This window comes from Entelurus aequoreus, linkage group LG03 (assembly GCF_033978785.1).
Source record: "Entelurus aequoreus isolate RoL-2023_Sb linkage group LG03, RoL_Eaeq_v1.1, whole genome shotgun sequence".
Taxonomy (NCBI): domain Eukaryota; kingdom Metazoa; phylum Chordata; class Actinopteri; order Syngnathiformes; family Syngnathidae; genus Entelurus; species Entelurus aequoreus.
This window is the reverse complement of record NC_084733.1, coordinates 90,020,869-90,037,131: the sequence shown is the minus strand read 5'-3', so window position 1 is coordinate 90,037,131 and position 16,263 is coordinate 90,020,869. Positions and strand designations below refer to the sequence as shown.

The 16,263-nt window shown below is 34.5% G+C and overlaps 2 protein-coding genes across 6 annotated transcripts in view; one reads left to right on the top strand and one right to left on the bottom strand.

The window, feature by feature from the left end:
* The window catches only part of LOC133647081 (MAP7 domain-containing protein 2-like), a 62,729-nt gene extending 61,601 nt beyond the window's left edge, over positions 1 to 1,128 (bottom strand). For all 3 annotated transcript variants that reach the window (XM_062043162.1, XM_062043164.1, XM_062043163.1), the window contains exon 1: positions 1,019 to 1,128. The gene's annotated coding sequence lies outside the window, so the exon portion shown is untranslated. The remainder of the gene's footprint in view (positions 1 to 1,018) is intronic.
* Positions 1 to 16,263, top strand: part of LOC133647080 (otoferlin-like) — an 85,309-nt gene that overhangs the window by 19,076 nt on the left and 49,970 nt on the right. For 2 of the 3 annotated variants that reach the window (XM_062043161.1, XM_062043159.1), the window contains 10 exons: positions 4,632 to 4,855; positions 4,955 to 5,063; positions 5,193 to 5,370; positions 10,309 to 10,429; positions 10,497 to 10,597; positions 10,687 to 10,777; positions 10,839 to 10,955; positions 12,849 to 13,001; positions 13,072 to 13,261; positions 15,256 to 15,380. In XM_062043161.1, the coding sequence (XP_061899145.1) occupies positions 4,632 to 4,855; positions 4,955 to 5,063; positions 5,193 to 5,370; positions 10,309 to 10,429; positions 10,497 to 10,597; positions 10,687 to 10,777; positions 10,839 to 10,955; positions 12,849 to 13,001; positions 13,072 to 13,261; positions 15,256 to 15,380 (1,409 nt within the window). Of the gene's footprint in view, positions 1 to 1,114; positions 1,174 to 4,631; positions 4,856 to 4,954; positions 5,064 to 5,192; positions 5,371 to 10,308; positions 10,430 to 10,496; positions 10,598 to 10,686; positions 10,778 to 10,838; positions 10,956 to 12,848; positions 13,002 to 13,071; positions 13,262 to 15,255; positions 15,381 to 16,263 lie in introns of those variants that run through there. The other variant, XM_062043160.1, reaches the window with a different exon arrangement.

Here is a 16,263-nt window from a genome sequence, read left to right as displayed (position 1 = left end):
TGCCTCCCGCTGTGGTCTGCATATTGTGATCACAACTAAACAGTCCATGTCTCACCCAACACATTCCGACGTTTACAAAGCAATTAACTACCTAGTGCCACCTGCTGACATGGAGTATTACGTGGTTACCCTGCCGAGTTCTACACAGCACAGACACTACGCAACGGGAAATTGTTCGCAGATCATAATTATTGATTTGCAAAAAATATTTTTTGGACCAATTAGGAGAAGTTGCATAATTTGCCACGGCTCACCAGACAATATCAACAGTGGTTGAAAAACACTGCTCTAGACAGTACAGACACTCAACAACGGCACATTTATGGACTATAATTACTGGTTTGCAAAAAATATTTTTAACCCAATTAGATGAAATTACATAATCTCCCACGGCACACGTTCAGGGCCCGCTTGAATCTCGCGGTACACTAGTGTGCCGCGGCACAGTGGTTGAAAAACAACTATTGTTGCTAGACTGCTTCATCCCAAGTGCAGGACTAATAGACTCAAAAACTTCTTTGTCCCACACGCCATTAGACTGTACAACTCCTCTCTGGGGGGAGGGGGGTACTATGATGACAGGGGATCCAAAACAATAACAGTGCAATACTTTTTCATAACATGGTCACTACTGCATAGTTTCTCTTGTTATATTCTTATTTTACTGTTGTATTTTTATTCTCATTGTTGCTTTTTATTTTTATTATTTTTGTAATATTTTTCTATTTTGTTTCCATTTATACACCTATTATTTACTTTTTAAATTCGATCTCAATTTTGTACACTGCTGCTGGAATTTAAATTTTCCTGAGGGAACTCTCCTGAAGGAATCAATAAAGTACTATCTATCTATGACATACAACATTTAACTGTAATGTCCCAAAATGTCCAGCAGAGGGAGACATCCGTCTGCCTGAATGACTTGAACACGTTGTATCTAATTCGACAATTCTACTCAACATATCGTCACTATTATTCAAATGTCTGACATGTTCTTAACTTGTTAAAGACAACTTACGGCATTGCTTCTAGCTGCTTTGTGTAGAATGGCAACAGAGATTATTACAGAGGACAGCAACATGGGCTACTTGTGTTCAGACGAATACCGGAAGTCAACCAAACAGGAAGTCACTTAGCGGAAGTGACATCATCCGACTGTTTACCGATTATAGCGTAAGAGAAATAATAATATCTCCAAATGATAGCATTGCAGTCACTATGTATGTTTTTGCACCTTGTATAAACTATATAAAAGTATTATCAAGTCATTTCGTAAAGAATAATAACAATTGACTTCAGGACAAAATAAGAAGATCTGGTCATGTGCTAACATGCTAACGTTAACTAGCGCTTTATACTAGCCTTTTAACTAATGTTGTGCGTTTAAACTTAAAAATCATGGATTTTGATACTTGGCGCCATCTTAGAAGTACACTAACTTTTCCCTTGTCATCATGCTAACGTTTTATACTAGCTTTTTTTTTTAGCTAATTTGCTTCGTTTAAACATAAACGTTGTGGCTTTTAATACTTGGCACCATCTTAGAAGTCTGCTAACTTTTCGCATGTCATCATGCTAACATTAGCATGCTAACGTTAGCATGGTGACGTTTTATGCCAGCATTTTTAGCTAATTTGCTGCATTTAAACATAAACATTGTGGCTTTTAATACTTGGCACCATCTTAGAAGTCTGCTAAATTTTCCTTTGTTAACATGCTACCGTTTTTTTAAGAACATTTTAGCTCATTTCGTTCGTGTAAACCTACAAATCATGGCTTTCGATACTTGACGTCAGCTTAGAAGTACGCTAACTTTTCCTATGACATCATGCTAACATTAGCATGCTAACATTTTATAGTAGCATTTTCAGCTAATTTGCTTCATTTAAGCATAAACATTGTGGCCTTTAATACTTGGCGCCATCTTAGAAGTATGCTAACTTTTCCTAAGTCATAATGTTAAAATTAGCATGATAATAGTATTAGCATGGTAAAGTTTTATGCTAGCATTTTCAGCTAATTTGCTTTATTTAAACATAAACATTGTAGTTTTCTATACTTGGCACCATCTTCGAAGTCTGCTACATTTTCTTATGTTACCATGCTATCGTTTTTTTACTAGCATTTTAGCTCATTTCATTCGTAGAAACCTACAAATCATGGCTTTCGATACTTGGCGTCATCTTAGAAGTACACTAACTTTTCAGCACGTCATCATGCTAACATTAGCATGCTAAGGTTTTGTACTAGCAATATTAGCAAATGTTCTTCATTTAAGCATAAACATTGCGGCTTTTAATACATGGCGCCATCTTAGAAATACGCTAACTTTTCCTATGTCATCATGCTAACATTAGCATGGTAAAGCTTTATGCTAGCATTTTAGCTAATTTGCTTCATTTAAACATAAACATTGTAGTTTTTTTTATACTTGGCACCAGCTTCGAAGTCTTCAAAATGTTCTTATGTTACCATGCTATGGTTTTTTACTAGCATTTTAGCTCATTTCATTCGTAGAAACCTACAAATCATGGCTTTCGATACTTGGCGTCATGTTAGAAGTACACTAACTTTTCATCACGTCATCATGCTAACATTAGCATGCTAAGGTTTTATACTAGCAATTTTAGCAAATTTTCTTCATTTAAGCATAAACATTGCGGCTTTTAATACATGGCGCCATCTTAGAAATACGCTAACTTTTCCTATGTCATCATGCTAACATTAGCATGGTAAAGCTTTATGCTAGCATTTTAGCTAATTTGCTTCATTTAAACATAGTAGTTTTTTTATACTTGGCACCAGCTTCGAAGTCTGCAAAATGTTCTTATGTTACCATGCTATGGTTTTTTTACTAGCATTTTAGCTCATTTCATTCGTAGAAACCTACAAATCATGGCTTTCGATATTTGGCGTCATGTTTGAAGTACACTAACTTTTCATCACGTCATCATGCTAACATTAGCATGCTAAGGTTTTATACTAGCAATTTTAGAAAATGTTCTTCATTTAAGCATAAACATTGCGGCTTTTAATACATGGCGCCATCTTAGAAATACGCTAACTTTTCCTATGTCATCATGCTAACATTAGCATGCTAACATTTCATGCTAGCAATTTTAGCAAATTTTCTTTATTTAAGCATAAACATTGCGGCTTTTAATACATGGCGCCATCTTAGAAATACGCTAACTTTTCCTATGTCATCATGCTAACATTAGCATGGTAAAGCTTTATGCTAGCATTTTAGCTAATTCGCTTCATTTAAACATAAACATTGTAGTTTTTTTATACTTGGCACCAGCTTCGAAGTCTGCAAAATGTTCTTATGTTACCATGCTATGTTTTTTTTACTAGCATTTTAGCTCATTTCATTCGTAGAAACCTACAAATCATGGCTTTCGATACTTGCCGTCATGTTAGAAGTACACTAACTTTTCATCACGTCATCATGCTAACATTAGCATGCTAAGGTTTTATACTAGCAATTTTAGCAAATTTTCTTAATTTAAGCATAAACATTGCGGCTTTTAATACATGGCGCCATCTTAGAAATACGCTAACTTTTCCTATGTCATCATGCTAACATTAGCATGGTAAAGCTTTATGCTAGCATTTTAGCTAATTTGCTTCATTTAAACATAAACATTGTAGTTTTTTTATACTTGGCACCAGCTTCGAAGTCTGCAAATGTTCTTATGTTACCATGCTATGGTTTTTTTACTAGCATTTTAGCTCATTTCATTCGTAGAAACCTACAAATCATGGCTTTCGATACTTGGCGTCATGTTAGAAGTACACTAACTTTTCATCACGTCAACATGCTAACATTAGCATGCTAAGGTTTTATACTAGCAATTTTAGCAAATGTTCTTCATTTAAGCATAAACATTGCGGCTTTTAATACATGGCGCCATCTTAGAAATACGCTAACTTTTCCTATGTCATCATGCTAACATTAGCATGCTAACATTTCATGCTAGCAATTTTTGCAAATTTTCTTCATTTAAGCATAAACATTGCGGCTTTTAATACATGGCGCCATCTTAGAAATACGCTAACTTTTCCTATGTCATCATGCTAACATTAGCATGCTAACATTTCATGCTAGCAATTTTAGCAAATTTTCTTCATTTAAGCATAAACATTGCGGCTTTTAATACATGGCGCCATCTTAGAAATACGCTAACTTTTCCTATGTCATCATGCTAACATTAGCATGCTAGCATTTCATGCTAGCAATTTTAGCACATTTTCTTCATTTAAGCATAAACATTGCGGCTTTTAATACATGGCGCCATCTTAGAAATACGCTAACTTTTCCTATGTCATCATGCTAACATTAGCATGCTAACATTTCATGCTAGCAATTTTAGCAAATTTTCTTCATTTAAGCATAAACATTGCGGCTTTTAATACATGGCGCCATCTTAGAAATACGCTAACTTTTCCTATGTCATCATGCTAACATTAGCATGCTAACATTTCATGCTAGCAATTTTAGCAAATGTTCTTCATTTAAGCATAAACATTGCGGCTTTTAATACATGGCGCCATCTTAGAAATACGCTAACTTTTCCTATGTCATCATGCTAACATTAGCATGCTAACATTAGCATTGTATCTCCCAGGCTTCCTGCCCACGCTCGGTCCCGCCTGGGTGAACATGTACGGCTCCACCCGCACCTACACCCTCATGGACGAATACCAGGAGCTGAACGAGGGCCTTGGCGAGGGTGTGTCCTTCAGGGCCCGCCTGCTCATCAACCTGGGCGTGGAGATCCTGGACCCGTCGTCGCCCGACACCTCCTGCTCCACCGAGGTGCAGCTGGAGGGCATACCCAACATCTCGGAGGTGAGGCGTCTCCTTTTTCGCGCCATTGTCGTCTTTCACGACAATCTGAGGGATTTCGTGGCCGCAATAGGAGACGCTTACACTGACACTATTTCCCAGAATGCAACTGGGAAGATTGAGGAATTCTTCCTCTTTGGATCTTTCCTGGAGGCCACCATGATTGACAGGAAGATTGGAGACAAGCCCATCAACTTTGAAGTCACCATAGGTATGAGACACGTTGTGTGTCCATTAGATTCAGTTCATTTAAAAAATTATTGTTAAAATTTTTTAGTCTGTGACACGTGCCGAACCAACTTGATGACATTTATTCTTCACTCCACGTCTTGTCGGGCAGGTTACTATGGCGACGAGCTGGACGGGCCCATCCAGCACAAATCAGGAGGCAAGAAGAAGGCGGACGGCGAAGAGGAAACGGAACTGATCCACGACTCCAGCGACGAGGAGATGGACGACGATGGCGACCTGACCTCTGTGGCGACCACGCCGCCCATGAAGCCCGTCGTCACTGACCGGTCAGAACCCTCAATTCTGTCCACTTTGTTGATTCAGACGCTTGAATTCAGTCAACTGCTAGCATGCTAACATTAGCATACTGACTTTTTTTTTTGCTAATTTACGTAGGCTGACCATATTGTGAAATCCCAAAAAGAGGACACATCAGGGTTTCCCACACATTCATTTATGTGTGGCGGCCTGCCACGAAAGAACTACGTCCGCCACAAATAAATTTAAAAAAAAAAAAAAAATTTTTTTTTTTTTTTTTTTTTGTCCTCTCCAGCTTCTCAGGCAAATCATATAGTTCAGTGGTCCCCAACCTTTTTGTAGCTGGGGACCGGTCAACGCTTGAAAATTTTTCCCACGGACCGGGGGAGGGGGGGGTGCGGGGGGGGGGTTGGGTTTTTTTTTTTTTTTTTTTTTTTTTTTCCATAAAGAAATACAATCATGTGTGCTTACGGACTGTATACCTGCAGACTGTATTGATCTATATTGACATACACATACACAATATGTATATATTGTGTTTTTATGTTGATTTAATTTAAAAAAATAAAATAAAATAAAATAAATAAAATGTAATTTTAATTTTTTTATTTTTTTTTATTTTTTTTATTTTTTTAAATTTCTTGCGCGGCCCGATACCAATCGGTCCGCGGACCGGTACCGGGCCGTGGCCCGGTAGTTGGGGACCACTGATATAGTTGATGTAGATGCCCATAACGGCTGTTCAGATTTACTTTACAAAAGAGATACTTCTCTTGTTGCCTTATTTGTATTTGACTTTATTAAATGTATTTATATTAGAAACACAACATGTGTATATAACAAAGGGTGCAAAGTCTGCAGGCAGTAGGAAACACATGGTTAAGTGTACGAAGTAAAACTGATGGCAGTCTAAAGTTCAAGATTTTTGGAGCTCTTTGTTCAGTGGATCAGATGTTTGATGAAGCTCTGTGTCTATCTACCACCACTACTGTTTTCTGTTAAATTTGTTACTGACTGTGGCAGGACACCTCTGCCTCTGTTTCACTTTATGTTGCTGGTAAATAATATGGTTGTAGTAGTAGGCTAAAGTTAAATTATTTAGTATGCACTAATTAAAGGGGCAGAGCTTTGAGACATCTTAGCTTTTATATTTTATAAGATATATTTTTTGTAAGAACCACAATTAATAAATATATTTCAGTGAATAACTTATTGTTCAAATCTGTATATAAATATGTACATAAAGTGTTGTAATTATATTGTAAAATGGATGGATGGACGTTTAAAACAAAACTGTTAATATTAATTAGTAAGTATACATTTTTTGAGCCTTTTTAGAGAAAATCAAATCATTGTAGTAAATCATGCAAATTACTCAATGATGTCATGGTGACCACGCCCATAGCCACGCCCCCACCGCCACAGGTATCTTGGCAGTTTATGGGAAACACTGCACATTTATGCGTGCCAAGGCCGGGACTAGGTGAACATTTGCCAATGATACTCGAACTTGCTTTATAAATAATATATTTATTTAAACGAAGCATTTTTTCTCCTCTGTTGACAGCAGTGTTGGCGCTAGGAATTTTCAAAATGGGGTCCCAGGGACCCCATCAAGTCATAAAAATGGGGTCCCACCGTACATTTTTGGGGCCCCACTTTTTTGTAAGCGTTTTGAAAAAAAAAACATAAATGTATGCATTATCCTGTTATATCTCACATTCTATATTGTGTTTTGGAAAAAGGTTGTCATGAACGTTACTTAATTCATTAAAAGAAATAATAAAAAAAGAAGACAAATTTGTATTCAGTTATAAACATTCATTCACTTTCTTCTTTCCTTCATGGATCTGAACTTTACCGCTGCTGCTAGTTTTTTCTATGTTTTTATTTAATAAATTGTAGGTGTATTTATTTCAGTATAAAAGTGTAAAAAGTGTTTTGCTTGGGTCATGAAATGATGATAATGGTGTTCCAGGGCATACATACATTTTATATTTAACGCTTAAATCTCTGGAGTCTACATCAACTTCACATCTATTCCTCATTTCAAAATGTTTTAGTTTTTTTTATGTTGTTTTTTGGTTTGTTTGTTTTCCGCCCTTTTTTGTCAAACAAAACTATGTTTTTTCATGGCAAACACACAAAATATGCAAAATCTTCCACCAAAGATATTTTTCTTAGTGGAATATTTGATGTGAAGTAATGGGAACCTTGGATAGGTCAATAATTCATAATAACATTAATTTTGATTCAATATTATGTTTTGAGCAATGACAGTTTGAAAGAAAAAAAAACAGCTTTGTTTTATTAGTCAACATTGCAACTTTTTCTAAATTACATTTCACCTTTAGACTTTTTTATTTCACTTTTGTTATGTTTTTTTTTAAATTGTAATAGTATTTTTAGAATGTGCCGTGGGCCTTTAAAACATAAAACAAAATATTCAAAATGACCTCTAAATTTTAATTTCCCCTCGGGGATTTATAAAGTATTTCTGATTTTGATTCTGATCCTGATTGTATATATATATATATATATATATATATATATATATATATATATATATATATATATGTATATATATGAGGTGGGGGTTAAGGGGTAGCTTTGCGTGCCGGCTCGGTCACATGATATTTACTTGGTCAACAGCCATACAGGTCACACTGAGGGTGACCGTATAAACAACTTTAACACTGTTACAAATATGCGCCACACTGTGAACTCATACCAAACAAGAATGACAAACACATTTCGTGAGAACATCCGCACCGTAACATAACATAAACACAACAGAACAAATACCCATAACCCCTTGCAGCACTAACTCTTCCGGGACGCTACAATATACACCCCCCGCTTTTTTTTTTACTATTTGCATGTATGTATGCCCTGGCACAGCATTATCATCATTTCATGACCCAAGCAAAACACTTTTTACACTTTTATACTGAAATATACGGAGCCCCTAAAGGGACATGGGGGGGAAAAAAAATTTAGAATTTTTTTTTTTTTTTTTTTTTTTTTTTGCCAACGAGAAACTTTTTATGAAGTTATAAATAAAATTTAAAAAAATAAAAATACAATTTATTTTTATTTTTTTATTTTTTAGACATGTATCTTGTGAGCACGAAAAAGTTTCTCGTGCGCACGAGATACATGTCTAAAAAATTTTTTTTTTAAATTACAAAACTTATAACAAAATAAAATTCCCCCATGTCCCTTTAGGGCAGGGGTCACCAACACGGTGCCCGCGGGCACCAGGTAGCCCGTAAGGACCAGATGAGTAGCCCGCTGGCCTGTTCTAAAAATAGCTCAAATAGCAGCACTTACCAGTGAGCTGCATCTATTTTTTAAATTGTATTTATTTACTAGCAAGCTGGTCTCGCTTTGCCTGACATTTTTAATTCTAAGAGAGACAAAACTCAAATAGAATTTGAAAATCCAAGAAAATATTTTAAAGACTTGGTTTTCACTTGTTTAAATAAATTCATTATTTTTTTTACTTTGCTTCTTATAACTTTCAGAAAGACAATTTTAGAGAAAAAATACAACCTTAAAAATGATTTTAGGATTTTTAAACACATATACCTTTTTACCTTTTAAATTCCTTCCTCTTATTTCCTGACCATTTAAATCAATGTTCAAGTAAATTAATTTTTTTTATTGTAAAGAATAATAAATACATTTTAATTTAATTCTTCATTTTAGCTTCTGTTTTTTCGACGAAGAATATTTGTGAAATATTTCTTCAAACTTATCATGATTAAAATTCAAAAAAATTATTCTGGCAAATCTAGAAAATCTGTAGAATCAAATTTAAATCTTATTTCAAAGTCTTTTGAATTTCTTTGAAAATTTTTGTTCTGGAAAATCTAGAAGAAATAACGATTTGTCTTTGTTAGAAATATACCTTGGTCCAATTTGTTCTATATTCTAACAAAGTGCAGATTGGATTTTAACCTATTTAAAACATGTCATCCAAATTCTAAAATTAATCTTAATCAGGAAAAATTACTAATGATGTTCCATAAATTATTTTTTAAATTTTTTCAAAAAGATTCGAATTAGCTAGTTTTTCTCTTCTTTTTTTCGGTTGAATTTTGAATTTTAAAGAGTCGTAATTGAAGATAAACTATGTTTCAAAATTTAATTGTCATTTTTTTCGTGTTTTCTCCTCTTTTAAACCGTTCAATTAAGTGTAAATATCATTAATTATAAATAACAACATAGAGTTAAAGGTAAATTGAGCAAATTGGCTATTTCTGGCAATTTATTTAAGTGTGTATCAAACTGGTAGCCCTTCGCATTAATTAGTACCCAAGAAGTGGCTCTTGGTTTCAATAAGGTTGGTGACCCCTGCTTTAGGGGCTCTGTAGAAATAAATACACCTTACAACTTATTAAATAAAAACATAGAAAAATCTACCAGCAGCGGTAAAGTTTAGATCCATGAAGGAAAGAAGAAAGTGAATGAATGTTTATAACTGAATACATTTACATATGCATACAAATTTGTTTTCTTTTTTATTATTTATTTTAATGAATTAACATTTATGACAACCTTTTTTCGAAACACAATATAGAATGTGAGATACAACAGGATAATGCATACGTTTATCATTTGTTTTCAAAACGCTTACAAAAAAGTGGGACCCCAAAAATTTACTTTGGGACCCCATTTTTATGACTTGATTTTGATTTTGAAAATTCCTAGCGCCAACAGTGCTGTCAACAGAGGAGAAAAAATGCTTTATTTAAATAAATATATTATTTATAAAGCAAGTTCGAGTATCATTGGCAAATGTTCACCTAGTCCCGGCCTTGGCACGCATATATGTGTCCTCTTTTTGGGATTTCACAATATGGTCAGCCTAGCATTGCACACATACAGCCGTCACATGCAATTTCTCCCAAAATTGCACATTCTGGTTAACATTGTTACATGTTTGCGATGACTGCTTGCAGAAACTACTTCCACCTGCCCTACTTTGAGCGCAAGCCGTGCGTTTACATCAAGAGCTGGTGGCAGGACCAGAGGCGCAGGCTGTACAACGCCAACATCATCGACAACATTGCGGACAAACTGGCAAGTGGCTCCTCCGGCGAGATAGCGCCTGTAGCTTCATCTTCACGCTGGTGCTCTGTGGTCGCAGGAGGAAGGTCTGAACGACGTGCACGAGATCATCAAGACGGAAAAGGCGTACCCCGAGCGCCGGCTGCGGGGCGTCTTGGAGGATCTCAGCCACGGATGCAGGTCTACAACTACACGTTTATCAACTAGAAAACTAGAAGAAGAAAAAAAAAAAGAGTTAAAATCTGTGAATTCATGTCTTCTCCGTCCAGTCAGTTTCTTGTGCTGGCAAACACGGACCAGAACTTGTCAGGTAAAACCAAACTGGACAGGGAGCGACTCAAGCTGTGCATGTGTGAAATGGTAAGTGTGTCGACGGCAACGCCTCGCCGTGGATCCACGTCCTGAACTTGTACCGCCGCAGGAAGCCGTGGCTCAGCAGGCCAAGGCCATGAGGTCGCAGGTGAAGAAGAGCACAGTGAGAGAGAAAGTCAAACTGGCACAGAACTTTCTACACAAGCTGCGCTTCCTGGCCGACGAAGTGAGACGTGCACTTAAAACACAATAGAAACAGTATCATTTAGCACAGTAGATGAAATCACATATTTTTTATGCAAATTCTTCTTTTTTACAGTGTTCTTCTTGACTTAAAAAAAATATTTGATCAGAATTGTACTTAATTTAATTGCCAATAATAAGCTGCTGATGTTTGATTTATTTAAATTTAGTTTACCACCAAAAAACTAAATTTTTATTAATTTTGTTTGCCAAGAAATAAGTGTTTGGAAACTCTTAATTTATTTTACTTTATTTGCCAACAATTACATATTTGGCAACTGTAAATCATATTACATTACAATTAAGTGTTAGGTAACTCTTTAAGTTTTTTGTTTTTTTTTCTTTCTATTTAATATTTATAAAAAATAAAAATAAAATAAAATTTTGTATTTTTTTATTTGCCAACAATAAACTGTTAGGCAACTGTGAATTTATTATAATTTAATTTGCTATCATTTACCCATTAAGTAACTCTTTATTTTATTTTATTTTATTATAGCTTAGTTTAGTTTAGTTTATTTTCTTTCATTTTGTTTGCCAACAATAAACTGTTAGGCAACTGTGAATTTAATTTAATTTAATTTGCTATCATTTAACTGTTAAATAACTTTTTATTTTATTGTATTTTTTATTTTATTTTATTTTATTTTAGTTGAGTTGAGTTGAGTTGAGTTTAGATTGGTTTAGTTTCTTTCATTTTATTTGCCAACAATAAACTGTTTGGCATCTGTGAATTTAATTTAATAAATTAGCTATCATTTAATTTTTAACTCTTTATTTTATTTTATTTTATTTTATTTTATTTTATTTTATTATTATTTTTTTTTTATATTTTTTTTTAGCTTAGCTTAGTTTAGTTTATTTTCTTTCATTTTATTTGCCAACAATAAACTGTTAGGCAACTGTGAATTTAATTTAATTTGCTATCATTTAACTGTTAAGTAACTCTTTATTTTATTGTATTTTTTATTGTATTTTATTTATATTTTTTAATTTAATTTAATTTAATTTAATTTAATTTTATTTTAGTTGAGTTGAGTTGAGTTGAGTTTAGATTAGTTTAGTTGCTTTCATTTTATTTGCCAACAATAAACTGTTAGGCAACTGGGAATTTGATTTAATTTTCTATCATTTAATTGTTAAGTAACTCTTTATTTTATGTTATTTTATGTTATTTTATGTTATTTTATTTCTATTTTATTTCTATTTTATTTTATTTTATTGTATCTATTTATTATTATTATTATAATTATTATTTTATTTTATTTTATTTTTTATTATAATTTTTTTCATTTTATTTTATTTTAGTTTAGTTTAGTTTATCTCATTTTATTTGCCAACAATAAACTGTTAGACAACTGTGAATTTCATTTAATTTAATTTGCTATCATTTAATTGTAAAGGAACTCTTTATTTTATGTTATTTTATATTATTTTATTTTATTTATTTATTATTATTATTATTATTATTATTGTTATTATTTTTTATTATAATTGTTTTCATTTTATTTTAGTATAGTTTAGTTTAGTTTGTTTCATTTTATTTGCCAACAATAAACTGTTAGGCAACTGAATTTAATTTAATTTAATCATTTAACTGTTAAGTTACTCTTTATTTTATTTATTTATTTATTTATTTATTTTATTTTATTTTTATAATTTTTATTTTATTTTTTATTTTTATTTTTATTTGCCAACAATAAACTTTTAGGCAAGTGTTACAATAAGTTGATATAATGTCATTTAACAACAATGATAACTAATCATACCAACTGAGTTGAATTAGATTGATATATTTCAAAATATGATGCATTATTGTGGCCTCAATAAGTGCCATGAAGAAGAAATCCATCAAACAAAACCATTTTGTTTTCAGCCTCAACACAGTGTTCCTGATGTTTTCATATGGATGATCAGCAACGGCAAGAGGATGGCGTACGCACGAGTGGCGTCCAAAGACATCTTGTACTCGGGCATGGACGAGGAGCGAGGGAAGGACTGCGGCAAAGTGAAAACCATCTTCCTCAGGGTGCGCCACACCTAAATCTTCTTCCTTGGTTTTTTCCCCACATGTCTGACTTCTTCCTTTCTTCATCAAGATCCCAGGTAAAAGAGGTTTTGGGCCTGCAGGCTGGACCGTGCAGTCCAAGATCGAGATTTACCTGTGGTTGGGACTCACCCGCCAACGCAAAGACTTCCTGTGTGGACTTCCCAACGGCTTCGAGGAAAATAAACTGTCGAGAGGTCCTGGCTTAGCGTCCGCGCCGCCAATCAGTCTCACGTACATGAGTGAGTAGCTTATTTATTGAATTGTTTTGTTCATCATCGCTTAAAAATAGACTTAGCGGAGTTAAATAAGCAGAGGGAACCCTTTTGTCAGTCATTCAATTGCTTTGTCTCTGTGGGTGGAGGCGGAGCCTCTAGCATAGAAGTTGTGGCTCATAACATAAATGTGAAGTGACATAGTAAAAATTAGCAATAGCATAGCTATGTGAGCCTCATGCTAACATTACATTTTACCATAATTCTAGGTTAGCAACACTAGCATAGCTGTGTGAGCCTCATGCTAACATTGCATTTTACCATAATTCTAGGTTAGCAACACTAGCATAGCTATGTGAGCTACATGCTAACATTACATTTTAACCACATGCTACGTTAGCAACTCTAGCATAGCTATGTGAGCTACATGCTAATATACATTTTAACCACATGCTAGGTTAGCAACACTAGCATATCTATGTGAGCTATATAATTGTAGGTTAGCAACACAAGCATAGCTACGTGAGCGACATGCTAACATTACATTTTAACCACATGCTAGGTTAGCAACAATAGTATGTCTATGTGAGCTATATGCTAACATTGCATTTGACCATAATTCTAGATTAACAACACTAGCATAACTACGTGAGCTACATGTTGACATTACAGTTTACCATAATTCTAGGTTAGCAACACTACCGTAGCTGTGTGAGCCACATGCTAATATACATTTTAACCACATGCTAGGTTAGCAACACTACAATAGCTATGTGAGCCTTGTTATGGTTGGAGGAGGGAGTTGTGACAGCACAGAACCACAAGGGGGCAATATTGCTCTATGTATTTATTATATATATAACCACATGCTAGGTTAGCAACACTAGCATAGCTATGTGAGCTACATGCTAACATTACATTTTAACCACATGCTACGTTAGAAACTCTAGCATAGCTATGTGAGCTACATGCTAATATACATTTTAACCACATGCTAGGTTAGCAACACTAGCATATCTATGTGAGCTACATGCTAACATTACATTTTAACCACATGCTACATTAGAAACTGTAGCATAGCTATGTGAGCTACATGCTAATATACATTTTAACCACATGCTAGGTTAGCAACACTAGCATATCTATGTGAGCTATATGCTAACATTGCATTTTACCATAATTGTAGGTTAGCAACACAAACATAGCTACGTGAGCGACATGCTAACATTACATTTTAACCACATGCTAGGTTTGCAACAATAGTATGTCTATGTGAGCTATATGCTAACATTTGCATTTTACCATAATTCTAGATTAACAACACTAACATAACTACGTGAGCTACATGTTGACATTACAGTTTACCATAATTCTAGGTTAGCAACACTACCATAGCTGTGTGAGCCACATGCTAATATACATTTTAACCACATGCTAGGTTAGCAACACGACAATAGCTATGCGAGCCTTGTTATGGTTGGAGGAGGGAGTTGTGACAGCACAGAACCACAAGGGGGAAATATTGCTCTATGTATTTATTATATATATAACCACATGCTAGGTTAGCAACACTAGCATAGCTTTGTGAGCCTCATGTAAACATGACTTTTTTACCATAACTGTTGGTTAGCAACACTAGCATAGCTACGTGAGCTACATGCGAACATTACATTTTAACATCATGCTAGGTTAGCAACACTGCCATATCTATGTGAGCTGATATGCTAACATTACATTTGAAAATCATGCTAGGTTAGCATATTCACTTAAGAAAAAACAAAATGATCAAACCTACAACTCCCACGTCTGCAACTCACTTTAAGATGTGTAGCGAAGCCTAATTTTATTTATTTATTTATTTTTATTTATTTTATTTTTTTTCCTTCTTAATTTTATTTCTTTTTTTCTTATTAGCCCCATCACATATGCTACTTATAAACACACTCTAGTGACATGTATTACTGCTAGAAGATCATTAAAAAGCCAGCCAGACTCCAAGTCCACCTTTTGTGTGTTGGCAGTGAAGCAGATCTTCCAGCTGAGGGTGCACATGTACCAAGCTCGCAGCCTCTTCGCTGCCGACAGCACCGGACTCTCTGATCCTTTTGCACGGGTCTTCTTCTCCACGCAGAGCCAGGTCACTGAGGTGAGCAAGACAACACACTTCCTGTTTGCTACGACGTTCTTTGCTGGCATTCCTAGACTATACTAATTTTAGAATAAAAAAACATGTTTCCTTATAGTAGCCGCACTCAGATAAATACGTTGTGAAATGAGTTATTTTCACAGAAATATTTAGTAAATGTTTATCTACATACCTTCATTGTCTCCAAAGGTCGCATGTAACACGGCAGTAAAATGGCTGATCAAACAAAACAGAAGTCATCTTCATGTCCAAAGTGACGTTTTTGGCGAATTTACTGAGTAATTTGTGAAACTGAAACAATAGAAAAATGTCATTGTAAGTTAATAATACGGACACTTGTAAATAATAATAATAATAATAATAATCATGACATTACGATAGCGCGTACAAATGTGCATGAAAACACTCCTACAGACATCACGCGTGGGACGGGTGGATAACTGAGAATTGTTTAAGTTAAACTGTTAGACGTTGCTTGGAGTGATACATGAAGAATCCTTTCCAGCAAAAAACGCTGTGAAGCCTTATTTCCGGTTGAGGGCATCAAAACAGGAAGTTAATACCAGAGCGTTTCAGTCCTCTGCTTGGGTTTAATGCCAACTATTGAACACATAACATTATGGGCATTAGGGGAAAAACCACATAAATTAGCACCGCCGTCATATAAGCCGCAGGGTTCAAAGTCTAGGAAAAAAGTAGCGGCTTATGTGTATGTATGTATGTATGTATGTATGTATGTATGTATATATGTATATATATATATGTATGTATGTATGTATGTATGTATGTATGTATGTATGTATATATGTATATACGTATGTACTGTATGTATATATATGTGTGTGTGTATGTATGTATATATATATATGTATGTATGTATGAA